Here is a 26,597-nt window from a genome sequence, read left to right as displayed (position 1 = left end):
CGCTGCCCCCTGGGGGCAGAGAAAAGCCACAGTGCAGAGCACTCCAGCCAGGCGCCCAGTTCCGACTCAAGCAGAGAGCCCTGACACCAGCTCCACACTGGCCAGAGTAGATCCCCGGGACAGGGGGAATTTTGGCCCGGGGCTGCTTGTGCCCTCAGTGGGCCCTGAGCATGTTGCCCACTGACTCCAGCAGGAGGGAGTTAATCAGTCCCACAGCTGCATCTGGTAGGCGTCAGAAGCGCCATGACAACTGCCAAGCCCTGGGATCAGCGATGGATCCATGACATCCCTTTTTGGGGGGGGCGGGAAGTGCCCAAAAAACAATGAGGCCCTGGGCATATTCGTTAATTTCAATTGATGCTTCTTGAACAGTAGGAGTCAGTGTTAAACACATCCAGATTCATTCTGTGCCCGTTTACCCCGTCTGACTTGAAATCAGGATCTGTACCTTGGGTCAGGAGGGGCCCAGTGGACGGCTGGGCAGCTCGCACAGTGTGACGTGGCTGGAGGGGGGCAGAGGGGCTGGGGGGGCCACAGGGGCTGGGGTGCATGAGTCACGGGCACTTTGCATTGGATGGGGGCCTCTCTAGCTGGCCTCACGTGCTCTGAATCTGCCCCATTCTCCTGAGGTAGATCCATGCGGTCTGCACCCCCTGCCATAGTTCTTGACACCCTCCCTGCCCCCCCATGCCCTGGGAGAGGGTTGTCCCCTTGCTGGTATGACTCAGAGGCGGGGGAGGGAGGCTAGCCCATAACCTGCCCCCTCCTCCAGTGCAGAGCTAGGTGCAAATAAGCAGCTCCTTGCAGGTTCCATTTCCTAGAGTCACTCCCTGTGGGCCCTTCTCCGCCCCTACCCTGCTGCATGCTGGGAAAATCTGCAGACACGCACACACCCCTTACTGCTAATGATGCCAGGGAGCAGAGAATTCTGGGTATTTTTTCCAGGTCATAGTAGCTGAGCACTCCTGGGAGTATTGTGTCTGTTTTACAGGCGGGGAAACTGAGGCACAGAACAGTTGGGGGGGAACTTATCCCGCAGCAGCAGAGCCAGGAATAGAACCCAGGTATCCTGCCTCCTCCTCCTCCAGTGCCCTAGCCACTGTACTGCACTGCCTCATTGTATGGATGGGGAAACTGAGTCACGGAGCCTGGACAGTGACTTGCCCAAAGTCCAACAGGATGCTGGGACTTGGACCCAGAGCTGCTGAAACCCGGAGTTTAATGCCCCCGGCCCCGTCTAGCAACTGCTAAACCAATCTTCCTACCCGCCCCCCACCCCGCTGCACTGCATTCTGGGATACCTGCCCCAGTGTGGGACCCAGCCAAGGGCCTGCCAAGGCTGTCGCAAACCTGCTAACACGCAGGCTGCCCTCCCCTGGAGAGTCTCCGTCTGCCGGCCGGCCTCCCCCACGCGGGCTCGGGGGAATTCCAGCTCAGCCTGGATTTCTTCAAACTTATCTCCTGCCATCTGCATCCAGTTCCCAAAGGTCGGTATGCTCCCTGGCGCGCGGCCTGCCCGCCTTGCAGCCTTCTTCCCACCCCGCCTCGCGGCACACCAGCAGGCCCCAGCTGGCGACAGATCTTGGGGTGGGTGGGGGGGGTCACCCCGGATCTGGGGTTATTTTTTTTTAAACTCCAGAGCCTGTTTTACAGGGTCTTCCCCCACCCTCCCCCAATGCCGTTAATTAAATACACCTGTTTCTAAAAAGAAAAGTGGGCCTAACGGATTCTGTGCCAGAGACGAGGTGGGTGAGGGGAGACCTCCTTCTGCTGGGGACCACGCCAAACAAATTCTAGGCTATGCAGCCATCCGATCCCCCCTGCAGGCTTTGAATGCTGGGTTCTCAGATCCCCACCCCACCCCTGCCCCAAGCTGCTCCAACTGGAGCTCCAGGAAAAATTGCCAGGGGAGAGGGGGTTAATACATGCTTCACCAGTGGGGTGATGTAGCTATTTGCCAGGCAGCCGCAGGCAGGTGGCAATCAAGCGCCAGGAGCTCCCACCCCAGCTCTGGAAGGGAAATGTCACACAATGGTTAGAGAGAGACACATATATGTGACAAATCCAGCCTGAAAGGCAGAGCGGATTCGAGCTGGGTCTGCCGGGCACCTGGGTTCTGTTTCCAGCACTGGGACTTGGGGCGAGTTATTTGTAAAAGGGAAAAGTTTAAGATCCAGACGCTTTGAAAGGTTGGTGGGCTACGGTCGTCCTCTCCAGGCCACGGTCACAACTCCTGCACTGGGCTTTCTGCCTCCCACAGCCGCAGCCTGCAACCACAGGCCCCCTGCTCTTCCCAGAGCTGGGAAAAGGAACCCAGGAGTCCTGAATGCTATTTCACTGCTCCTTTTCCAGAGCCAGGGACAGCAGACAGGAGTCCTGACTCCCAGACCGCCCTGCTCCAATCACTAGACTCCACTCCCTTTCCAGACCCAGGGATAGAACCCAGACCGCCCTGCTCCAACCACTAGACCCCACGCCCTTTCCAGAGCCCGGGATAGAACCCAGGCGTCCTGACTCCCAGACCACCCTGCTCCAACCACTAGACCCCAATCTGCTGTAACCCCAAAGGCTGGGAATAGAACCCAGGAGTCCAGGGTCCCTCGTTCAGCTCATTGGAGCCCAGCTGCACCGTGGCTGGCCCCAGTTTGAACCCAGCTCCAAAAGAAAACATGCCCCCCCGGCCCCAAGCCCCTGTTCCTTCCCAAGCCCAGCCGGTAGCAGCTGTGGGACACAGCGAGCCAGAAAGGGGTGGGGTGGGGGGATCTAGTGCAGGGGTGTGGGGGGGGGGGAGGGGGGTTCTGTGCATCCATTTCCAGCCCCTTCATGTCTCCAGCCCGTCTGAAGGCAAGAGGGAGAGTGTCAGGCCAGGGTCACCCCGGGAGCCACCGCAAAGGCTGTCCGGCTGCAGCTGCAGCCAGCTCTGGGTTTGATCTGCTTGGTTGTGAGTCAGGGCTATGAGCAGCTGGGGAGGGGGAGCAGGAGAGGGGAGGGGTGGGGGGGAAGGGAGGGGGAGGAGTGTGGGGGCAGGGAAAGGGAAGGATATGTATGGGGAAGGGAGGGGTTGTGTAGGGGACAGAAAAGGGAGGGGGTTGTGAGGGGAGGGGGGGGAGGGAGAGGGGAGGATATGTATGGGGGAGGGGAAAGTTTGTGTAGGGAGGGGCAGAAAAGAGAGTGGCTGTGACAGGAGGGGGAGCAGGAGAGGGGGCGTGGGGGAAGGGAGGGGGAGGATATGTATGGGGGAAGGGAGGGGTTCCGTATGGAGGGGAGGGGGCAGAAAAGGGCATGGGTTGTGAGGAGAGGGGGAGCAGAAGAGGGGAGAGGTGTGGGGACAGAGAGGCTATGTATGGGTGAGTTTTTGCTCACAGGAGGCGGCCCCTGGCTCTGGGGCTCCTTGGTCTGTCATAACGAAGGAAGGACACTTAAGTGGTGGGCTGGGAATCAGGACTCCTGGGTTCTCTCCCTGGCTCTGGGAGGGGAGTGGGGTCTAGAGCAAGGCTGTATCAGAACCAGGACACCTGGGTTCTCTTTCTGGCTGCGGCAGGGAGAGGGGCCTAGTGGGTTGAGCCGGGAGCCAGAACTCCTGGGTTCTAATCCCACCAGCTCATTGTGGGGCAGCCACTTTCTCCTGAGCCTCAGTTTCCCCATCTGAGAAAGCTTGGCTAAGGAGATGTGCTGGGGACAGTTATTCCAATGAGGGCCTGCTCGAGAGAGAGAGGGAGTCCAGCATCACTGAAAACATCACTGTTTATTTATGGCTGGCAATTTTTTTTCTCTTCCAAAATTAACGTTAATACAAAAACAAACCAAACCAGAAGTAAAAAGAACAAACACGTCCAACCAAGTTGTACGTATGATACAGGGGCCGTAAACCAATCCACCAGGCCGGTAACATAACATCAGATCCTAACCACCGCCAATGGATTTACAAGAAGGCAAACTTCACAAGAAGCCAGAGGAACTAAAAACCCTGGGGCGTTAATTTAAAGGTGATTGTGACAGCATAAATAATGGACAAAGCTGTTTGAAAACCACAAAAGCTCTGGCGAGCAGGGGTGTGAGCCGAGGCGGCCGCTGGCCCAGAGGAAAGTGTAAACATTCATTTTCGGTCACAAGTGGCTGTCCAACGATTTGGACGGAGACAACGTTACTGGAGGCCTGATCCTGGCGCCTGGTCCCTCCTGCTCTAACCACTGACGGGAAGCAACACACTCCTTTCCCAAAGTTGGGGGTAGAACCCATGAAACCTGCTCTCAGTCCCCCCCACCCCTGCTCTAACCACTAGATGCCACTGCCCACCTAGACTTTACGAAGAACCCAGGAGTCCTGGCTTGCTCTAACCACTAGATCTAGCTACCTTGAGCTGGGAAAAGAACCCAGGCGTTCTGGCTCCTGGTGCTTTGCTCTCACCGCTAGGCCACGCGCCGTTGGATTGGAGCGCATTGGGGAAATCTGAGGCGACGTTGGCAGGAGCAATCCATTAGCGCTTGGAAGGGGCTCAGAGGCCATGGTGATGGGCAGCGTAGGAGCATACGAATACCTGGATAGCTTGATCCCTCATCCCTTCTCAATTTCACAGCCTTCAGCACTTACCACTCACCCCCGTCCCGCTCCCGCACACCCCTGGTCACACTCAAATGTCCACCGACCTCCTGTGTCACCCTCCCCCTCCTCGCCATGGCTCAGGGGGTCACGTCTGCCCAGGAGGGCGCAACGCAGCTGAGAATGGAACCCAGGAGTCCTGGCTTCCCTCCGCTAACTGTTGATCTTCACTCTCTCCTAGAACTAGGACAGGAACCCAGGTCCCCTTGCTCTCTCTGTTAGATCACACACCAACCCAGATCTGGGACTGGAACCCAGGAGTCGTGGCTCTCACCGCTAGACCACACGTCAAGCCAGACCTGAGAGTGGAACCCAGGAGTCCTGGCTCCCTCCCTAACCAGCAGGGCGCGTTCCTGCCCAGACCCGGGAAGAGAAGCCCAGCAAGCTGGCCGCCGACCCACTGGTCTGAGCGCCGCACTAGGCCTAGTGTCGGTTTTGCACTATCTTTTGGCTTTTCCATTTGCAGGGGTGGGGTGTTATTTGGGGGCCACATCAAATAAATCGGTCGATTCGCTGGATGGCTCTGAGGACAGGCAAAAACGACACCAGGAAAGAACTGGCCGAGGGACGGCAGGGATAGAAGCCGTGCCGGGGGGGATGAGGCTGGAAAAATACGTACCATGCGGCCCAGCGACAAAGCAGGGCAAAGCAGATGGGGTGGGAAGGGGGTTCCCCAGTGGGTGGGGGAAGGAAGGGCCACCTCCACCACAATTCCTCCCCAGGGCTGAGATTCACCCCTCTGCATTGGGACAACACCCCACAGGAAGTCACTGGAGGTAGGACAGTTCTGTATTTGTACAGCACCTGACAAGTGTCCTGGGCCATGACAGGGCACCTAGGTGCTACCGTAATACACCTAAGAGCAATAAAAATATACAGCACCGGGCACAATGCGGTCCTGGGCCATGACGGGGCACCTGAGTGTTACCATAATACACCTAATAGCAAAACAAATGTACAGCACCTGGCACAGTGGGGGGGTCTTGGATTATGACTGGGCTCCTGGGTGCTACTGTAACATAACTAATGCTAATAAAAACATACAGCTTCTGGCACAATGGGATCTGGCCCATGACTGGGGCGCCCGAGTGCTACCGTAATACACCTAATAGCAATGAAAACATGCAATTTTTGGCATGGGGGGAGGGGGTGTCCTGGTCCTAGGTGCTACGCTAACGCAGTCAATAATAATACCCTGGGGGAGTGGCTCGATTTACAACCATGTTGAGGGAGACAGAACCCCCTACTTCAGGGCATAAGATGATCTCAGACTATTAGAGATGAGACAGATTCCTAATGTGGCGGGGAGGGGGGAGCTTATCCCCCATCTGCCCCTGCAGGGTTCTTACACCTTGCTCTGCAGCACCTGGCGCTGGCCACCCTCAGAGCTGGGATACCGGGCGAGACGGGCCTCGGCTCAGCTCCAGTCTGGTGCCCCCTCTGACGTAAACCAGGTGGAAGTGAGATCAGAGTCAGGTCCATGAACAAAGAGGAGCTATGAGACCAGCTGAGGGCTGGGGAAGCTCAGTCGATTTCATTAACCGAGGAGAGGACGTGATGTCGGGCTAGAAGTACTGCCCTAGGTTGGGTTAAACCCCCTGAAACGGATGAGCTAACAGCTGTCCTTCATTCAACTTCAGTGTAAGATACAACAGCATTCTCCAAGACCACAGCAAACCACAGCCACTCAGGAATTCAAAAGACTTTGGTGAAGGGGAGTTTGGCAGAGTATAGATTTTGGGGTAAGTGTCTTGGAGGCACAGCACATGGAGAGGGAGATGCACAGAAAGAAAGACAGACACACCCACAGGATGTGTGCTGCTGTGGGTAAGGAAGCGAGCTCTCATGTTTTGGGTCCACCTGTGTTCAGAGAAACAGGACTTTGTATGGTCCCTTGCAAATAAACAAGATTGCATCAAAGGTGCCAGATTCTATCGTCAACTTCTCTTCCCAGCTGGAACAATTGCATGGCCCCCACCTTTGATGAGCCGCTTGAGTCAAAAAGGGGCGGTCGGACCTACACGGGAAGGAGTTTGTTGATAGTGGAGGGCTTGATAATTGAGCAAAGGGAAAACAAGATCTAGAGGCAGGGAGACTGGAAACAGGGAGGGGGCAGCAAGTGGGTAATGGGGCAAGGAGCTAACCATTGGAGAAGTTCCCCAAGGGACAGGGCAGATTCTCCAGCTCTCAGACTCTTTAGATCAAGACTGGCTAAAGATTGGCTCTAGTTTAGCCTGAAGGCATGGGCTGGACAGGAATGGCCAGGAGGGGCTGGCTGCCTGGATTATACAGAAAGGCAGGATGGTGCCTTCTGGCCTTTTAAAAAAAAAAAAAAAAGGCCACAAGAGAAGGAAATGAATGACATTTTAAACCTGGCCTTGACATCTTGACCAGATTGCCCAAGGCGAGCGTTGCCCCAGCAGTCAGAGGAGAAAAAAGTTGAATCTCAAATGGACGAAAACATGCAGGCTCATACATTACAAGCGGTAAAGGAGCTAATAACCATAGAGAGATTCCCCCCCCCGCCACCCAATTGGTGGGCTGTGAAATAATTTGCAGAAACATGTAGCTAAATGGTTCCATCTGGAAGGCTCGATATTAAATACCAGAGTCTCTTTAACTACCTGCTGCTCCAATTTAAAAATTGCCTTGTGCAATCCCAGCTTTAGAAATGAAGCAGAAAAACTCATTGCAAAACCACAGACATAGCTGCACTGCTTTTCCAAGGAGCCGATCTTTATTTCATTATTCTCATTTTATTGCCACCCTGTTCCTGATTTCCTCTTTTAGGGAAAGGAAACACACACACACACACACACACTATTTCCCCTTGTTAATTTCAAGGAAAACAAGCAGGGATTCAAACATCCCAAGAAGTTTCATCCAAATCACAACCCAGGATTGCTCCATCTGGAGGGATTTTACTGTACCTGTGCAATATTTAAGCAAACTGGTATTTTGCATCTTAAATTCATCAGCAAGATCCACTAGAATCTCAGGGTAACTCAGCTCCAGGGAAAGCTGGGAAGAAACTGAGGAGTGGTTTTGAGTTACAGGGTTTTATGTGCCTAGGGAGGGGGAAAAAATCATTCTGGAGTAATTTGGACCAGTGGCCACTCTGTAGAGCTGGAGAGCCACCAAGTTTAAACGGGGCGAGTCAATGGGGCCAGATTCCCAGCTGGTTTAAACAGACATTGAGCTGATGATTTCAATGTTGATCTGATACAAATATTTTTAAAAACCGGTTCTACCCAACTGTCCCAATGCAATTTTTACGGGCAAATTTGAGTTTAAGGTGCGTTTAGGCCTCGTAAACAGACGGACTTGGCTGCCTTGTCATTTCCAGCACGCTCTGTGTGATCCTGGGGCCAACTCTTAAGCATGTGTTGAGGACACACCTGTGGTTCCCTTGGAGAGAAAGCAACTTCCCACTTCCTACATATTTTAGGGCATGCACCAGCTTCAGCTCACCAGAGCTGTAGTTTCAGTTTCTATTAGATTAATTACAGTAGCACCCGGAAAAATTGAGATGTATGCCGTGCCCAGAGCAAGCAACACACCCTGCCCCAAAGAGTCCACAATCCCCCTGGGGGGAAATGAGGCACAGGGCAGATGAAGTGACTAGACCACAGTCACACACTAGGAGTTTGTAGCAGAACTAGGAATACGACCCCTGGGCAACAGCTCACGCAGGTTTAAGGGGGACTTCTGTGGAGCTGGATTTCTGCCCGGGGAGGCCCAAACAGCAGAGTGAAGGCACAACAGGGATTGTCTGGCTGCCACAGCTCAGCATCTCAATGCACCAGAGTCCAAAGACAAACTGACCCCCGGGTCTAGCAAGCCGAGCCAGGCTCCACGCAGCTTAATGCACCAGGCTCTGCACCAGGACAATGGCTTTCCCCAGGCCTGCTGCCCTCGCTCTGCTGGGCTGCTTCAAGCAGAGTGTGGCTGAAGCAAGGATTTGGCCCGGAAGACACTTTGGTTTTCACCCTTAAAAGGAGCAGGAAAATAGTTGGGTGTATGCCTACTGCCCCCTGCTGGCTCTGCGTGGGTCCACACTGCTCCCTTCTGGCTAGGCGGGTGTGCGTGCAGATCCCCCTGCTGGCTAAAGAGGTGTGCATATGTCCGTACTGCACCGTGCACGCTGAAGGGTGCGTGCAGGTGTGTATCCTGCCCCCTGCTGGCTAGGCTTTTGTGTGCGTTTGTGTCCCCCTAGTGCCCACTCCTCTTTACAAACACCCACACCGCTCACTTTGGTCCCCGTCCAGGCCCAATCCGCAGAGGAACGAGCTAGGCAGTTAAAACAACCCAGAGCCAGAACCGAATGCCGTTTGCCTCAGGTGGGGGCTTGCAAGGCGGAGAGCACTTAGCCTGTTGGCCTGTGGGTGCCGTGGCCACCTGGCTGGGACGAGCACAATCCGCTGGGGCCACACGGCTTTTACAGAACAGGTCCCGCAGCTCCCTCCTGGCCTGGGAGGGCTAGAGACAGTTGCTTAATTGCACGGACAGACTCTTGAGTTCAGCTGGCCTTATCCACCCCACTGTGCCTCTAAAGTCACCCAAGGAAACCAGATCCACAGCTGGCATCAAGGGGCTTCATTCCATTGGGGTCAATGGGCCCAGATCCCCAGCTGGTATCAACGGGCCTCACTGCAGTGGGGTCAATGGGCGTCGCTCCATTAATGGACCCAGACCCCCAGCTGGTATCAATGGGCCTCATTCAATTGAGGTCAATGGGCCCAGACCCCCAGCTGGTGTCAATAGAGTAGGGCCAAATTACCCTAGCTGGGGATCTGGCCCCACCCCTGCCAACCCCAGTGGGTCAATAACAATTCATCCCCCCCTACCATCCAGCCCTAGAAATTGGTCCCATTGGTCCCAGGGACATGCAGAGCCAGGAGTGGTCCTGCAGCCGTGGCTGTAAACCCCCCCGCCCGACCTGGCCCGTCACGTTTTCTGCGGGGTCTCTAAGGTGCTGCCGTTGATCCGCCTTGCGCTGGGCTGCCCAGGTGCTGCCAGCAGCGGGTGGGTGAGGCTGACCTGCGCGTTGCTGAAGGAGGCGATCCGGCCGCTGCCCCCGATCTGGATGTTGACAGTGGTGGAGTAGCTGGCCCGATGGGGTCCCGTGTCCCGAGCCAAGTCCCCCCTCGCTTTGGGGTACTCCTCTGGCGAACCCGGCGGCCCCATGCTGCCCGCCCGCTCAGCGTACCTGGAACGCAAGCCGGGGATGTCTGGCCACTTGATGCCATCCAGTTCGTCGGGGCTGGGACTGGCTGAGCCGCTAGAGGGCGCCCCGGAGCAGCACCCCGCCCTGTCTGCATCCCTAGGGGATGGGGGGCTCTCGGGGTTTCCCCTCGGCCTCCTGCCTGGCTGAGGTAACGTGGCGGAGGGGTAGGAGGTGGGCTGCAGGGGGGAGGAGAGGCGGGGGGTGGAAGGCTGGGTGGGGACATGCAAGGGGGCGAAGGAGCAAGGCCGTGGGGGGGCACAGCCAGCTCTTCCCACTGCAGGGCGTTGGCTGGAGGGAGGGGGGGAGCACACCCGCTGGCAGGCCGGCGCTGGAGACTGGACCCTGGAGCTGGGCTCTGAAGCAGAGGAGAAGGGGGTGGGCTGCTTAGCTCGGGGGCCCAGGCACATCCCCGAGAGACGGTCGAAGGCCAGCAGCACGGCTGAGCCAGGTGCCAAGGGGATGGGCTCCCCCAGCCAGCTGGAATTGCGGCAAAAGCCCGCGGGAGAGGGCGACCCGGGGCTGGCACAGGGGGGAGGGCAGACGCTGAGCTGGGAAGGGTCCCGCTTGCTGGTACAATGGGACCAGGCATTGGCCTTCTCACTGGGTAATGGAGCAGATGGGGGTGCTAGGGCTCTGGAGCCCAAGGGGCCGGGGGGTGGTCTCGGGACGGCTGAGCAAGGAGGCAGAGGCTTGGTGGGTGCCGAGGTCTCTGCTGACAGAGGCTGGGTGCCAGGTGGCCCCAAAGGGCAGGGGGGCGGTCTCGGGATGGCTGAGCAAGGAGGCAGAGGCTTGGTGGGTGCCGAGGTCTCTGCTGACGGAGGCTGGGTGCCAGGTGGCCCCAAGGGGCTGGGGGGCGGTCTCGGGATGGTTGAGCAGGGAGGCAGAGGCCTAGTGGGTGCCGGGGTCTCTGCTGACGGAGGCTGGATGCCAGGTGGCCCCAAGGGGCCGGGAGCCGGTCTCGGGATGGCTGAGCAAGCAGGCAGAGGCCTGGTGGGTGCCGGAGTCTCTGCTGGAGGAGGCTGGATGCCAGGTGGCCCCGAGGGGGCAGCATTTCTCTTGGCCAGGCTCTGGCTGATGCAGGAGGCGGCAATGTACCTGGAGATGGCCGCGGCGCTGGAGGACAGGCGCCGGTGTGCTGGGGAGGAGGTCTGGAGGCGCGGCAGAGCCGGGACGGGGCTGCGATCCAGGCTGGAGCTGGGCGAAGTGGGAGCCGGCCGGGCTGCGGTGCGGCCGGGCTGGGCAGCTGGGGACGGGCGTGCCACCCCCGTGGCCCGGGAAGGCAGCCGGGTGCCCCGGGACAGCAGAGCTACCAGAGGCAGGACGTTGCTGTGGAGCGGAGACGGGGACCCCGCAGCACCGGAGGGTGCCGCCGGCAGGACAGGGTCCGGCGCGGCAGGCGGGGACGCCTCTCCTGTCCCGCAGCTGACGGGCCCCGGCGATGGCTCCTCAGTGCCAGGCGGGGAATCCCCGCCCAAAGCCAGGGCCCGCTCCTCGGGCAGCAGGTTCTGCTCCCCCGCCGGCTCCTGGGAGCCGGCGCCAGGGATGGAGGGGCCCGGCCCCAGCAGGTCAGGCTCGGCAGACGTGCCGACACACGCTGGCTCACGCTCCTCCGCAGGGCTGGGGGAGGCGGCTGGGACCGGACCGGCCACCTCCGGCGCCTGCTGGCTCAGGGCCGCTTCCGAGAAGGGAGAGGAGGCTGGTGTCTCCACGGAAACCTCCCTGGCACTCGCCTCACCCTGGCGCCCGCTGGCCGCCAGCTCTGCCCCCGCCAGCCTGGCTTGGCAGCCTGGCACCGACGGGCACCCGGCTCCCTCAAAGTCCCCGGCTTCGGGCGTCATGCCACTTCCACCGGTAGCGCCAGGAGCAGGCGGCAGAGACCTGCCCGTGCCGGGGCCTTCCCCAGCCGGATCACCTGGGCTCGGGGGGTGCCTGCTGAGCTTCGGAGGCGATTCCACCAGCAGCGGGGGAGGTGAAACAGCCACGGGGGCGGGAAGCTCCTGCCAGGCGGGCCCTGGCTCCTCGGCCGGGGCCGAACCCAGGCACTGGGAAGCCAGGAGAGGTGGAGGCCGGTCGCTGTGCAGATCCAGGGCGTTCCCTCGGATGGCGGCCACCAGCAGCACGTTCTCCTGGATGCAGTTCAGGTGCAGGAGGGGCTCACGGATGAGCACGTGGCCGTAGATCCGGGGCTCGCCTGGGGGAGAGAAGGGGAGAGGGGTCAGCGGCTCCCTGTCGACTTAAGTGCCTTATCCCCACGCGCAGCTGGGTGGCCTAGCGGGTAGAGCACAAGCATGAGCTTCAGAAGACCCAGTTCTTCCTTGCGCTGCTCCAGGGTGACCTTGGGCAAGTCCCGTGCCTCAGTTTCCCCATCTGTAAAAAGGGGGGTAATGAGACTGACCCCCTTTGTGAAGCACTCGGAGACCTGCTGAGGAGACGAATATTATTCTCTCTCCTACTGCAGGCTCAGCACGCGGCCCCAATTTACCCCCGAAGCTAGGGGTGCAGGGACCCCAGCAGGACAGAGCCTAGGGTCAGACCCCCTCCCCACCCCAGCTGGTGTGAACGGGAGTTAGGAGTCCCGGAAGTCAAAGGAATGGTGCTGAGTCCCACTGCACGGGGATATTACTCTGGCGTTCATCCCAGCTGGGGATCTGTCCTAGCAAATCAACTCCTGAATCCCTTTGAGCAGGTAACTCTGCCCGTCGTGCGAGTGCCAGACGGGGGGCTGCAGTCTCTTGCTCAGACGCACATACATTGCTCAGATGGCAGTGTCTGATTTCCCCAGAGCCAGCCCCCCGGCTCTGGTTTCCCAGCGGCTCTTCCCATCTGCTCTCAGGCCCCTGCAAGGAACATTTTCTTTCCTGGGCTCCGGTCCCAGGACAGCTACTTTTGTGCGGCCGCCCGGGGAGGAGCAGGAGCAGCCTGCAGGGGTTCCAGCCAGCTTTCTATGCTGATCCCCCCTGGAATGACTGTGTGCGCGCGAACGGGGCCCAGCTGCGCCTATGAATGCTCCCTGCACAGAGCGAATGTGTTGCAGGCTGCAGGGATCATCCCCATCGGCTTAGGGGAGCTGGGACTAGAACCCACGTCCTTGAAATCCACCCAGGCCTGTACAGCTTAAGCTAAAGGAAAGCTCCGCAATCTGGCCGCTCCTCTGGCACCTCAAGCCCTGCCACAGCCGGCACAGAGTCCCCTCTGCAGCTCCAGGCAGCCGGATCCTGCCTTCCACGCCTGGGTCCCAGCACACCTTTGCTCAGGCTCCGCACTCCCGTCTCCCTGGGCGGCTCGGTGCCGGCCGCACGCCACAGGTCATTGCGTCGGGGACCCGTTATCTAGCGCTGGGACAGGCCTGGTGGCTCCGGGGAGCAGTCCAGCCTGCTCTGGTGTCCAGGCACCCGGGGACAAGCGCTCAGACAGCAGAGACTGACGTAAAGAGGGATCCAGATTCCCTGCCCCTTGCCTCCCAGGTCCGTGTAAGCCAACGGCCAGGGAGCCGGGGGGCGAACAGGCCAGCGCTGCTGGAGGATCAGATCCTGCCCCGATCTGGACTCCACGTTGCCCCATTGCCCTGGGATCCATCATGATTCTCCACACAGCCTAGAGATTTGAAGGGGGGACTGGCTGGCTCAGGGGGGCAGGGAGTGGGACTCAGGGTGGGGAGCAGTGGGGAGAGGTAGAGCCATGCTGGAGAAAGCCTGGCACGCAGAGCGGCACCGTGGGGTGCCCTACAGAGGGTGGGGTCCTCTGACACCTGGGTCTTCCCCGGACCCCTCCCATGGCCCCCCTCCTAGCCATGCCGCAGTGGAGGGTCCTACCCACCCAGCCAGAGGCCCTGGGACTCACAGAGAGGGAGGCAGGGCCCTGGCATCTCCTCCCGCAGGCTTTGCAGGGTGCCCATCCTGCTGGGTGCCGGGCGGTGCGGCCCGTCCTGCGGCCTCCGGGCCGCCTTGGCCCGGCCGATCTTCTCGCTGTACATCCGGGCCAGGGCTTGCACCTTGCTGAGGATCCGCTCCGAGTTCTCCAGCAGGCAAGGGGCACTGTCCTCGGACAGCCCGGGCAGGGGGGCGTAGCCGGCGGGCGGGACACCGTCGGCGCGAGGGAGCCCGTCGCCGCGGGGCGGCCGGGGCGGGGCAGCCAGATCAGACTCCTCCACGATCCACAGGGGCTCCAGGAACGGTGGGGGCTCGCGAGCCGCCACCGGCCCTTTGCTGCCTCGCTTCGTGAGGGGGGTGCGCCCTCCCACGGCGTCCACCGCCCCCCGCTCTTTCTCCCGCCAGGCCCGCCGGATCTCCGCGCACGACTTGTACTCGGGCTCCTGGCTGGCAGCGGGCAGGGCAGCATGGCTGGCAGGCTGGCCCCGCCCCTTCCCAGCATCCTCTTGGTTGGCACCAGCTTCGGTGCCTTGGTCGATGAGCTGGCCCCGCCCCTTCCCAGCATCCTCTTGGTTGGCAGCAGATTGGGTGTTTTGGTCGATGAATTGACCACGCCCCTTCCCAGCATCCTCTTGGTTGGTGCCATGGATGTCTGGGTTGATAGGCCGGCCCCGCCCCTTCCCAGAATCCTCTTGGTTGGCACCAGATTGGGTGTTTTGGTTGATGAATTGACCATGCCCCCTCCCAGTATCCTCTTGGTTGGTGCCATGGATGTCTGGGTTGATAGGCCGGCCCTGACCCTTCCCAGCATCCTCTTGGGCCTCTTGGTTGGTGCCAAATTCAGTGCCTTGTTCAAAGGCCAGGCCCGCCCCCTTCCCAGAATCCTCTTGGTTAGCACCATGAGGGCTGGTGTTTTGGTCAAGAAACTGGCCCCACCTCCTCCGAGCATCCTCCTGGCGGGCAGGGCGGGCCTTGGCCCAACAAGCCCTGCCTCCCTCGCGGTCCATGGCGCCCTCCTGCTGGGGGAGGCGGTTGAGGTGGAGCACAGAGTCCCGCACCACACCTGCAGGGGCGGAGAGGGCGCCCTCCTGAGCGGGGGGGTCTGGGGCAGCCTCGCCTGCCTCGTAGTAGCACTTGATCTTCTCGATAAGCAGCCGGTCGTCTCGGGTCAGCGGCGAGTCCCGTGCTGCCCCATCCCCGTACGGGGGGCAGGCCCCATTGGTGGCGCCCAGCTCCCCGCTGGATGCTTCCAGCCCTTCACGCAAAGCATTATCCCCTGCCAGGACCTCTGGCTTGCCGGCAGCCTCCTCTGCATCCAGGTCTTCTAGGACACAAAGAGGGGAAGGGCCCCGCTCCTGCTTTTGCTGCTCCTCCTCCGATTCGCTGCGGGAGGGATGGCATGGCGGGAGGGGTTGCATCACGCCGAAGCTGCTACGGCGGGGCTCGTCTCGCCCAGGGGCATCTCCCTCCTGAACTTCGCTTCCCTCTGCTCGTTCTTCCAGCACGATGCGGTCCGGAGGCGGATCCTGGGGGATCAAAGCACACATCAGCAGGGTTAGAGGAGGATACTTCCCAGCAAAGGATTGTTCCATCAGAAAATGCTGATCCGTCGAAATCGGACCCCCGCTGGCGGGAAACGGACGCATTTCTCGCCTCGAAAACACCTGGGCGGGGGGGAAAGGATTCTACATTTTTTAAATGAAAAATTCCAGTTTTCCGGTTCAAACCAAATAATAAAAAATATAAATAGTAAAAAATGAGGTAACACGGCAGCGGATGGGTGAATCCTTCATTTCGCGCTTTGTTTCCATGTTACAAAGTGTTACCTGGGGCGGGCAGGGCTTGAAAATCACCCCAAAACGTGTTACGCCATTTATGGAGAGCCCCGAGTTGTTTTTTTTTTAAAAAAAAGGATCAAAAGTGAAATGAAACGTTTGAAACGACCGGAACGGAAACGAATTTCCAACTGGAGAAAATCTTTGAGATTTTGATTTTACGTCCCGATCTGGGAAGGGAAAATGTTTCCATCTCTTGACCGTGCTCCTAGGATGAGAAAAGTTTCCCGTCCAGGTCTAGCTAACAGCACCGTGGCCAGCGGTCACGATCCTTGCGGTTTCACTTAATAATCACCCAGCTCCTGGAATCATGGGCTTTCGGGGGAATCTCGGCTTTGATTCAAAGACCAAAAGGACATTGCTAGCCCTCCTGGTTGCACAGAAAAGGGGGAACCCGTGAGGTCAAAGGAGCAGAAAGAACACTTGAATCTCATGATTTCTCAGGCCAAAATCGTGGGATTTCTCAGCCAAATCTCGGGCTGGGCAGAAAGCTGATGGCACCGCGCTGGCAGAGCCGGGGTAGAAGTTTCATAAGGCCCGACGCACTTTCGGATCCCAAGTCCCATTTACGGGACCCAGGAAGAATCAGACTCTGAAGGGCCCGGTCGCTTTTGAAAATGGGGCTTTTGCTCTTAAGTGTTTTCGAAAATGTTACCAGAGGGCACACAGAAGTCTGAGTGCCAGGCCCTGCTCTGACCACCAGACCCCACTCCCCTCCCAGAGCCAGAGAAAGAACCCAGGAGTCCTGGCTCCTAGCCCCCAACCCTGCTCAAACCACTAGATCCCACTTCCCTCCCAGAGCCAGGGACAGAAACTAGGAGTCCTGGCTCCCAGACCCCTGCTCTGACCACTAAACCCCACTCCCCTCCCAGATCCGGGGATAGAACCCAGGAGTCCTGGCTCCCAGCCCAGTGCCCCATCCACTTGCGAATGCTGCCTCTATCCTCTCTCCCATTATGCCCCTTCTCCTCACGTACCTGCTCTGGCTGTGGAGCGGGGCTCCCAGGGCGCTGCTCCCCCTGCCCCCAGGGTGTCTCCTCCGTCCCCAGGTCCCTGCTCAGCCCCCTCTGGCTGAGCAGCTCCAGGATCTCCTCAGTGATGGACAGCGGCTCCTCGGCCAGGCAGAACGGGGGTGACTCGGCATCCTCGCCGGGGTCCGACTCCTCAGCCACGCTGGAGTCCAGGGTGCAGACGCTGCCCGAGGGCGCCAGGGGTAGCGGGGCGGGGAACAGCTCCCCCTCGCTGCCCGCGTGCTGCAAAGAGAACAGGCCCCAGGCTGCTAAGTCCCCCCAGATCCCTCCCTCCACGCAGGCCCCCCAGACCTGGGCACTGAGTGGGGAGAGGGAAGTGGGGTTATTCACCTGTTTTAACCCCCCCCCGACCCCCAACACAAGCTGGGGATGGAACCCAGGAGTCCTGATTCCCAGCCTCCCCCCGGCTCTAACCACTAGACCCCACTCCTCTCCCAGAGCTGGGGATAGAACCCAGGAGTCCTGATTCCCTGCCTCCTCCCACTCTAACCACCAGATCCCACTCCCCTCTCAGAGCCAAGGAGAGAACCCAGGAGTCCTGCCCCTCCCCCCAAGCTGGGAGCACAGCACACGCCTTCCAACCCCGGCACCGAGGCCCTTATTGGCAGCAATAAAACACCAACCGGGGAAGGGAAACCCCAGAACACGCCGGCTCCTTACCTTCAATTTGGGGGTGGCTGGGAGCCCCCGACAGCGACCTCAGCGCAGAAGGGAAAGAGACAAACCCAGAGTTAGACACCTGAGCAGCCGGCCCCAAACCCACCAGCACGGACCCATCTGGCAAAACAAGGGCCAGCCCCGCTGGTGCCTCCTAGGCTCAGGTCCTGTCCCGGGCTCTTAGGAACACAGGAATTTTCAGATCAGGTCAGACTTGGAGCCCATCTACCCCGGTATCGGGCCTGCATTAGAGGAAAGGGCAAGACTTCCCTCTAGTGGGCAGTGATGGGATAGCCAGTGCCTGTCTAACCTTCCGGGAAGGCTGAGGTCCAAAACTCAGCACTGTCTACGTGTCAGCAACGGTACTGGTTGGGGGGAGCCCAGGGCTGGGATAGCAGGGAGGTGAGGGGCACCAGGAAAGCTGTGGGAGAGCCCAGGGCTGGGATCGGTGGGGGCTGCGGGTCAGGGCTGCAGGCCAGTAAGAGAGCAGGGTGGAGGATACTTACCGTTCTGCTCCTGTCCCATCTGGCTCAGCTCAGTGGCCGGCTCTGTGGACAGAGGAAGAGGAAGCGTTAGCTGAAGCCCCCCAGGGGCAGGGAGAGGGCGGGAACACTCAGGTTCCACCCTGCCAGGAAGAGTTGGAGCTGCTCGGGTCACCTGGGGAGCTCCCCTGAGCTGCCCATGCCAGCAGGTGGAATGACAGCCGGGGAAACTGAGGCACAAAGTGGAGACGACTTATACAAAGTCACACAGGAAGTCTTTGGCAGAGAACCCAGGAGTCCTGACCTTCTTGTTTCCTGCTCTAGCCACTGGACCCCACCTCCCTTCCAGAGCTGGGGAGAGAACCCAGGAGTCCTGGCTCCCAGCCCCCCTGCTCTAACTCACTAGATCCCGCTCCCCTCCCAGAGCTGGGAGTCAGGACTCCTGGGTTCTCTCCCCAGCTCTGGGAGGGAAGTGGGGTCTAGTGGCTAGAGCAGGGGGGCTGGGTTCTCTCCCCAGCTCGGTCACTTATTTGCTGCAAGAACATCCATGCCTCAGTTTCCCCGTCGGGGGGGCTCCGTCTTCATGGCCCAATCAATCCTTCCCCTGTTGGCGGAGCCCACTGACAGCCCCATTTGCACCAGTTGGGAGGTGCCACCCCCCACAAATCCCCACAGGAGCCGGGCTGTCTCCTCTCCTGCCATCGTGTACTGGCTCAGGGGCACTCACCGGACTGCCTGCGCCCACGGCGGTATTGAGGGGCGCCATCCAGCTGGGCGACGGGGCAGCTTTTGCGGGCTCTCTCCGGCGGCTCTGAAACGGGACAGGAGAGACCAGATCAGAGAGGAATCCTGCCCCACCCTTGCCTCTGGCTTCCCTGGGGCTGGGGAAAGGCAGATGAACCGGGACAAGAGGGTCGGGATTCCCCGGCCAGCCCCTTAATTCAGCAGGGTCCTTGCACATGGGGACATTAGCACCAGGACCCGCTCCCTGGCACACGGTCCCACCCCCACCTGCTGGCGTCAAGATCCCCTTGGCGTCCCAGCTCAGCTCAACGGGGCCTGGCCCGTGGCTGGGAAGACCCCCACCCCACTGCACCCCGCCTTCCCCCCGGCCCCTTGGTACCTGACTGCCGCCTGCCGCGGCCGTAGCCCCAAGCGTCCTCCATCCTTGGAGAGGGGGCCGGCGTCTTCAGGGGCTCCGGGCTGCAGCGGATCTCCGGGGAGCCTGGTACAGACGAGGGGTTGGAGTGTCTAACACCGCACCTGCCCCCTCCCCAAACGCTGTCCATGCATCAGACCCCGGCAAATCTGGCAGCTCCACGAGCCCTGTGCTCTGCTTATACCCTGCCCAGCCCCTCCTCCTTCCATCCCCTCCAGTCCTGTCACTCAGCAACGGCCACAAGGCTACTGGCCTACAGCAGAGGTGGGGGGCTGGGAGCCAGGACTCCTGGGTTCTCTCCCCAGCTCTGGGAGGAGAGCAGGGTCTAGTGGTTAGAGCAGGGGAGGGCTGGGAGTCAGGACTCCTGGGTTCTCTCCCCAGCTCTGGGAGGAGAGCGGGGTCTAGGGGTTAGAGCAGGGGAGGGCTGGGAGTCAGGACTCCTGGGTTCTCTCCCCAGCTCTGGGAGGGGAGCGGGGTCTAGGGGTTAGAGCAGGGGAGGGCTGGGAGCCAGGACTCCTGGGTTCCCTCCCCAGCTCTGGGAGGGGAGCGGGGTCTAGGGGTTAGAGCAGGGGAGGGCTGGGAGCCAGGACTCCTGGGTTCCCTCCCCAGCTCTGGGAGGGGAGCGGGGTCTAGGGGTTAGAGCAGGGCAGGGCTGGGAGCCAGGACTCCTGGGTTCTCTCCCCAGCTCTGGGAGGGAAGCGGGGTCTAGGGGTTAGAGCAGGGGAGGGCTGGGAGCCAGGACTCCTGGGTTCTCTCCCCAGCTCTGGGAGAGGGGGGCTGGGTGCAGAGAGCCCCTCACTTACTTTGGAAGCTGTTCTCCAGCAGCACTTGCTTGGCCTGTAACAGCAAGGAAAAGGGGGTTACACACCTGGCTGCAGGGCACAGCGCCCCCTGCAGGGGTAAGAGGGGAGCGCAGCCCGCTGCGGGAGGCAGCCAGAGCCAATGGCTCCCTTAGGAACAGGAGCGAGGTCTGAGAACAGACCCCGAGCAGCCAGTGGAGACCCCTTAGCTGCATCCTTCCCCTGCTCACCTTCTGAGGGATCGACGCTGGGTGGTTCTCGACGATCAGACGCTTCAGGTAATGGATCCACAGCCGCTTCTCCTCCTGGTTCCTGGCCTGCAGAGGGGACGGGGGAAGTAACACCCACCGCTGAGATGCAGCCGCTGCTGGGGCAGGGGCTGTTCATACAGAGATCCCTCCCCTGGTGCTGAGATACAGCGTCCTCTGGGGTGGGGCGACGGGGCTATTTATACAGGAATCCCTTGTCCCGGAGAGAGGTACAGAGTCCTCTGGGGTGGAGCGCGGGGGCTGGTTATACAGGGACCCCTCGCCCAGCAGGGAGCGAGGAAGGATCCCAGTGAAGGTGCAGAGGGGAAACCGATCCGGGTTTTGGCCAGGGGCAAGGGCCAGGGGATCTTCACTAGCCACAACTTGGCAGGATCTCGGCTGCGTCTCTCCGGCAAAAGGACAACGCACCCCAACACAACCCTGGGGCCGTGAGGAGAGCGCCCCCTTCTGAGCCCCCCCACTCCCTGCAGGGGGTACCGGGGGGGGGGGGAGGCCTGCGTGATGAGGAAAGAGACCCTCCTCCCCAACACAGCGCCCCCTAGCGCCGCATTGGGGAATTGCCCTTGGAACTCGTTGCAAGGGCAGAGTCCTCCTCCCCCAGACCCCACTGACAAGTCCCTGCCCCCTAGCGCCGCAACATTCGGGGTGGAGGGGGGGCTGCACTCACCTGCACCACGTGCTGCTGCTTGGGGATGGTGAGGTCCGAGATCTTGAAGCTCAGGGGGTCCTTGAGGCTCTCCGACAGGGCCAGGTTACAGCACTGGGTCGGGGGAGCAGAGCGCAGCATGGTCCCTCCCTGCTCTGGCTGCCGGCCCCTCGTGGGGGCAGGGGACAGCACAGGGGCCCGGACACGACATGGGGGAGCTGCCGGGGGGGGAAACTGCCCAGGGGCCGGGCACCCCTCGATGGGGGCCACGCGGGCCCACTCTACAGGGGCTAGTACAGACCCCGCCTCGGCCACAGAGGGACAGCTGGGGAAAGCCAGCCAAGGTGAGGGGGGCCCCCTGCCATCCAGTGGATTTGGGATGCCCCTCCCCCAAAGGATAGGGAGCCCCCGCCCCCTAAGGGAAAGGGGTGCCCTTTCCCCTGCTCACCCCCCAGAGAATAGAGACCCGTCACCCAGCCGCCAGAGAAGAGAGCGAGCCCTGGCCATGCCCCCTTGGGGATGGGGGTGCCCCTCCCCCTTCCCATCCCCCACTGGATGGGGACGGCCCTCCCCCTGCTCACCCCCCAGAGAACAGGGAGCCCCCCTCCCTCACCCACTCCTCAGAGAAGAGAGCGAGCCCTGGCCATGCACCCCAGGGTGTAGGGGTGCCCCTCCCCCTGCTCACCCCCCAGAGAACAGGGAGCCCCCCTCCCTCACCCACTCCTCAGAGAAGAGAGCGAGCCCTGGCCATGCACCCCAGGGTGTAGGGGTGCCCCTCCCCCTGCTCACCCCCCAGAGAACAGGGAGCCCCCCTCCCTCACCCACTCCTCAGAGAAGAGAGCGAGCCCTGGCCATGCACCCCAGGGTGTAGGGGTGCCCCTCCCCCTGCTCACCCCCCAGAGAACAGGGAGCCCCCCTCCCTCACCCACTCCTCAGAGAAGAGAGCGAGCCCTGGCCATGCACCCCAGGGTGTAGGGGTGCCCCTGCCCCTGCTCACCCCCCACTGGACGGGGACACCCCTCCCCCCTGCTCGCCCCCCCTTACGAAGATGTGGCTCTTGTAGACGAAGGCCGGCCCGCGGCGCTTGGCGACCAGCAGCATCTTGCTGAAGAGGAAGAAGGCGCGTTCCCGCCGCACCCGCTGTACCCGGAACTGCCCCTCCAGCACCAGCTCCCCGAAGGCCTCCAGCTCCGGCCCCATCCAGTCCACCAGCAGCCCCTGCAGCTCCTGGGGGGGGGGACACGGCCACAGATCAGCCGCCGCGTGGGCCGGGGGGGGCGCTTGGCTGGATGGAGACCCGCTGGGGGGAGGGGAGGGACCAGCCGGGGGCCTGCCAAGGGGGTGACCTGGGGGGGAAGGGTCCCTGGCATGGGAGGGCTCAGGTGGGGGGCAGTTGGGGGTCCAGCCAGGAAGGGACCAGGAGATGGGGGAGACCAGTCGGGGTCTGTCAAGAGGGTGACCCGGGGTGGGGGGAGGAAGCGGGAGGTCGTGGAAAGGGCTGGGGGTCCGGCCAGGAGGGACCCTTTGCGGGGGGGGTTGACTGGGGTGGTAGGACGGTGCCCCCCCTGCCCCCCTCACCTGCAGCCGGGCGGCGTGTTCCTGCTTGCGCTTCATGTCGTTGATGTACCAGGCCACGGCCGTCATGGTGATGGTGGCTTCCTCCACCGCCTCGTAGCCCGCGCTGCTCCGCTCACAGTGCCGGGCCAGCTCCTGGGGGGCGGCAGGAGAACGGCCCCTCAAGTACCCACCGGCTCCCTCCACCGGCAGGGGCCACGGCAGCCTGGGGTCCTGGCACAGACGCCAGGGAGAGGCCAAGCTGGGCCCTCAGGGCAACAAGGGCCATGCCCCTGGGGCGAGCTCCCAGCGACTCCAGGGCCTCTCCCAGCAGGGGGAGCTGTGGGGCAGAGCTCCCAGCCTCTCCCAGCAGGGGGCGCTATGGGGCAGAGCTCCCAGTCTCTCCCAGCAGGGGGCGCTATGGGGAGTGGGGCGGGAGCTCCCAGTCTCTTCCAGCAGGGGGCGCTGTGGGGAGTGGGGCGGGAGCTCCCAGTCTCTTCCAGCAGGGGGCGCTGTGGGGAGTGGGGCGGGAGCTCCCAGTCTCTTCCAGCAGGGGGCGCTGTGGGGAGTGGGGCGGGAGCTCCCAGTCTCTTCCAGCAGGGGGCGCTGTGGGGAGTGGGGCGGGAGCTCTGGCTGCGGGGGGAGCTCCTGGCTGGACAGTGCTGGGGTCTTTGCTCTGTGGATCCATCACAGTCACTTCAAGCGGGTGCCCGTTCCCAGAGCCCTTTGCAGGGAACCTGCGCACCCCACCTGCGCCTCTGCCCACCTGAATCTCCCGCAGCCCGGGGAAAGGGGCAGGGAGTGTCGGCCCGGCCCTAGAGCCGGGGGTAAGGAGGCTGGTCCCTTCGGCGGTGCCACCCACCTGCAGCAGGAGATGGTACTTGAGGATCCTCTGGACGGGTTTCAGCAGGTAGGTCTCCAGGGGCAGGGAGTGGCACAGCGTGGCCTGGCGCTCCCGGAAAAACCCCGCCAGCACCTGGTTCTCCATGCACTCCCGCAGCACCGACACTGAGCTGGGGGGAGATGGGCAAGCTAGCCGGGCACCGCGAGGGCACCAGACCGCTAGGTGGCGAGCGATGGGGGACAGTGCCCATCCGCCCCAGCACTGGGCAAGGGAAAGTGCCCGCTTGCCTGGCACCAGACATTGGGGGGTGCCCGCCCCGGCACCGAGCGAGGGGGCATGCCTACCCACCCCAGTCTGGTTCCTAACATCCCTGCCCCCTTCCCCAAGCAGGGCTGGGGGGACACACTCAGATCCCAGTGGCCCAGGCATCCTCTCCCTCCTCCCCCTGCCCGGTGGGGGGGGACCCATGCTGCTCTGATACCCCGTCCCTCCCCACTCCTGGGCTGGGGGCAGCTACTCACTTGGGGTAGTTCATGCAGTAGAGGGTGTAGATGTCAAATTCCTCACTCTGCAAGAGAAGACAGAGGGCGTCAGGGGAGGGGGCAGCGCCAGGGAGGGCAGGGACGGGACAGGGGCATGGAGCGAGCGGGGTCGGGAGGCGCCAACCGGGGAGAAAGCCAAGGTGCAGAGAGGGAGGAGGGTTTCCCAGCCCCGCTCCCAAAGGGCACCCAACTCCCCTAGCACTCAGATGCAGCCACCTCTGGGGTGGGGCGCAAGGGTGTTCATACGCCAATCCTTCACCTAGCACTAAGATGCATCTGCCTCTGGGGTGGGATGCGGGGAGGCTGTTTATAAGGGATCCCTCACCTGGCACTGAGATGCAGCCATCTCTGGGGGTGGGGTGTGTGATTTAGGCTGTTTATACATGGAGCCCGGCAGTGAGGTGCAGCCACCTCTGGGGTGGGGTGCCGGGGCTGTTTTTATAGGGATCCCTCGCTCGGCTCCGAGATGCAGCCGTCTCTGGGGTGTGGCGCTCTCAGCCTAGACTCAGTCCCCACCTGGCCATTCCCCTTTGCTTGGCTCCTTCAAACTTCGTTCCCACCCCAGCCCACCCCTTCAATCTCCCACTGAAGTTCCCAGACTGACCCCCTCTACTCTGGCTGCACCCCACAACCTCAGGTCACCCCTCCTCCAACCCTCATCCCCCAATATCCCTTGATAACCTGTCCCCGCCAACCCCACCCCACGGCAGGCATCTCTCCCAAGATCCCCTTAGTGGAAATCAGTTTGCTCCTCCTTTCACTAGGCACTTCCTCATTTGATGTTCCCACCCCATTCCTTCCCTCCCTCCCTCCATCCTCCCCCACTCCATCCAGCCAGCATCCCTCTTTCCCCCTCCAACCCCCATCCATCCATCCATCCTTTATCCACCCACCCACCATCCTTCCACCCCTCTGTACCCTAGGCACTCTTCATTCTTTCCATTCCTCCTTCTCCCCCGCATCCCTCTCATTCTTCCCCCTTAGCCCTCCCCCAGCAAAGGGTCCCCCTAACCAGATCGGGTACGGCTCACCCTGCAACATTTAAGGGTGCTCTGCTCCAAACCCCCCCCCGGTTGGGAGGTGCCCCTTTCTCCTTGCAAAAGGGGGGGAATTAGATGTCCCACCCCCACGTGACACGGTCCCACCCCTCCATCGGCTCCTGCACCCAAAGTTGAACAGAGCCGGAAGGAGCCTGTGCAGTACACACCTGGGTATGCTAGGGGGTGCAGGAGAGGTGGAAAGGGGTCGCAGCCAGGTGCTGGAGGGGGGCAGGGAGGGGCAGGACAGGCGGGCGCTTACCCGTTGCACGAAGCACTCAGCGATGGCATGGGCGCTGCTGTTGCTCTCCAGCTCTTCCAGGAGCTCGCTGCACAAGGGGGAGAAACAGGGCAGGGGGTGAAGCCGCTGATGCAAAGGGGCACCCAGTGTAAAGGCTGTTTCTGAGGGGGGCGGGGGGGATCTGTGTTATCGGGAGACCCCTCTGCACGCACCCAGAAACTGCATGCCCAGACTCCAAATTTGCATGTAGTTTGCATAATTGCATTCCACTATACAGGCTGGATTCGAACCCATGACCTCAACGAACAAGGCACTGAGGCCCAGTCCCTGAGCTGTGCACTTTCCCTTCCTTTCAATGCAAGCAACAGGTGCAAGATTTCTGCTGCAAAGGCCCGGTCCCCACCCGCCACCAGAGCAAAAGGAGAATCCCCACTAGCCGCTAGCAGTATAGCGGCCATGACACACAGAGGGGCAGTGCTGATTAGAGCCAGTAGAGGGCAGCGGCACTCACATGCTTAGCGGCCAGGCCAACCCTCGCCAAATGCTTTAAGTAGGGGGTGGAGGGTGAATTTACACAGAAGGTGGGTTCTCTGGATTCACGTCTCCACAGGGCTGCGGGGCGGACGCGCCAGGGTCTCACTTCTCTAGGGCGCCCCCGCTGGGCCACTGGGATTAGGGAAAACTGGGAGGGGAGAGCGCCTCCTAGTGAGCAACTGACGGCCCCACGTCCTGTGTCAACCCCAGCGTCTGCTCTGCCCCAGAGCTGGGCTCCCTCCCCTCCCCGCCCCACCCCCCCTCACATGGACTCCCCGGCGATCAGCGCCCCGAGAACACCCTCCCCCACCCCACGCCCTCGCACGGCCCCGCCAGGAAATGAGCTCTGGGAACCGGCGGGCTGCAGAGGAGAAACCCAGCCGCAAACCACATGGCGGAAGGCGTGGCATGGGTGGGGGGGGGAGGCTTCCTCATTGATCCAACCTGCCCCCTCCAACCGTCCCCAGCCAAACATTGCCATGGGGAGAGGGGGGCTGAACCTATCCGCCACCCCCTCCTTCCACTTACTCGTTTCTGCATTCCTTCCTTCGTTTCAAACCCGACCCCTCCACACACGCACCCTAAACCTGGCTGCAGCTGATACCCTGATGTTCCCAGAGACCTGATTCCCAGCCCCCACTCCCGCTCTAACTACTAGACCCCACTCCCCTCCCAAAGCTGGGAATAGAACCCAGGAGTCCTGACTCCCAGCCCCACTCCTAACCACTAAATGCCCGCACCCCATATTGCCCCCTCCCCGTTTGCACTCTAATGCAAAGTCCCCCCCGCCACGACTAAGAAAATTCCCCAAGAAAGCAAGGACGCCTCTCCCCATTAAGAGGTGTCCTGGGTGGGGCCTGGGGTGGGATGTGGGGGAATCCCCCCCCCATGCTACTCAGCCCCCGCTCGGCATGCAGCTCCTTCCCCGACAGGGTTAAGCACCCCGGGCTCGGCTCGGCAGCCGGCCCACGCAGCTGAAATACTTAAACAGACGCAGATGGGAGTTCGGGCTCTTACAGGAAACAACCCCCCGCCCCCCCTTTCCCCTCCCCCACCCTGAGAATAGAGCTGGGGGGGCAGGGTGGCCCAGAGCCAGCCCTGGCTGCAAACCGAATGCGCCACGCAAACCAAGCGCCTGGCCCCGAGACGCTTCGTTCGCTGCCCCCGCTAGCAAACTGCTGGGGCGTCCCGCCCCCACCCAGCAAAGCGCCTGGATCCCCAGGGAAACAGCCCTGGGCTTTTTAGAGTGTGTGGGCGGGGGGGGGGAGAAG

At 61.4% G+C, this 26,597-nt stretch overlaps 1 protein-coding gene across 4 annotated transcripts in view; it reads right to left on the bottom strand.

Annotated features, from left to right (window-relative positions):
- Window positions 1-3,726: 3,726 nt before the first annotated feature.
- PLEKHG2 (pleckstrin homology and RhoGEF domain containing G2) overlaps window positions 3,727-26,597 on the bottom strand; it is a 55,136-nt gene continuing 32,265 nt past the window's right edge. For all 4 annotated transcript variants that reach the window (XM_073321614.2, XM_073321612.2, XM_073321615.2 and 1 more), the window contains exons 5-19: window positions 24,814-24,880; window positions 23,494-23,540; window positions 22,991-23,141; window positions 22,153-22,284; window positions 21,619-21,801; window positions 20,596-20,688; window positions 19,890-19,976; window positions 19,663-19,696; window positions 18,824-18,925; window positions 18,428-18,511; window positions 17,725-17,766; window positions 17,222-17,259; window positions 16,508-16,783; window positions 13,667-15,221; window positions 3,727-12,017 (exon numbers count right to left, since the gene is read on the bottom strand). In XM_073321614.2, coding sequence (XP_073177715.2) covers window positions 9,547-12,017; window positions 13,667-15,221; window positions 16,508-16,783; window positions 17,222-17,259; window positions 17,725-17,766; window positions 18,428-18,511; window positions 18,824-18,925; window positions 19,663-19,696; window positions 19,890-19,976; window positions 20,596-20,688; window positions 21,619-21,801; window positions 22,153-22,284; window positions 22,991-23,141; window positions 23,494-23,540; window positions 24,814-24,880 — 5,362 coding nt within the window. In that variant the 3' untranslated portion in view covers window positions 3,727-9,546. The remainder of the gene's footprint in view (window positions 12,018-13,666; window positions 15,222-16,507; window positions 16,784-17,221; window positions 17,260-17,724; window positions 17,767-18,427; window positions 18,512-18,823; window positions 18,926-19,662; window positions 19,697-19,889; window positions 19,977-20,595; window positions 20,689-21,618; window positions 21,802-22,152; window positions 22,285-22,990; window positions 23,142-23,493; window positions 23,541-24,813; window positions 24,881-26,597) is intronic.

This window comes from Lepidochelys kempii, chromosome 23 (genome assembly GCF_965140285.1).
Source record: "Lepidochelys kempii isolate rLepKem1 chromosome 23, rLepKem1.hap1, whole genome shotgun sequence".
In the NCBI taxonomy this organism is placed as follows: Eukaryota; Metazoa; Chordata; order Testudines; family Cheloniidae; genus Lepidochelys; species Lepidochelys kempii.
The sequence above is the reverse complement of the archived record's forward strand: the minus strand, read 5'-3'. Positions and strand labels throughout refer to the sequence as shown.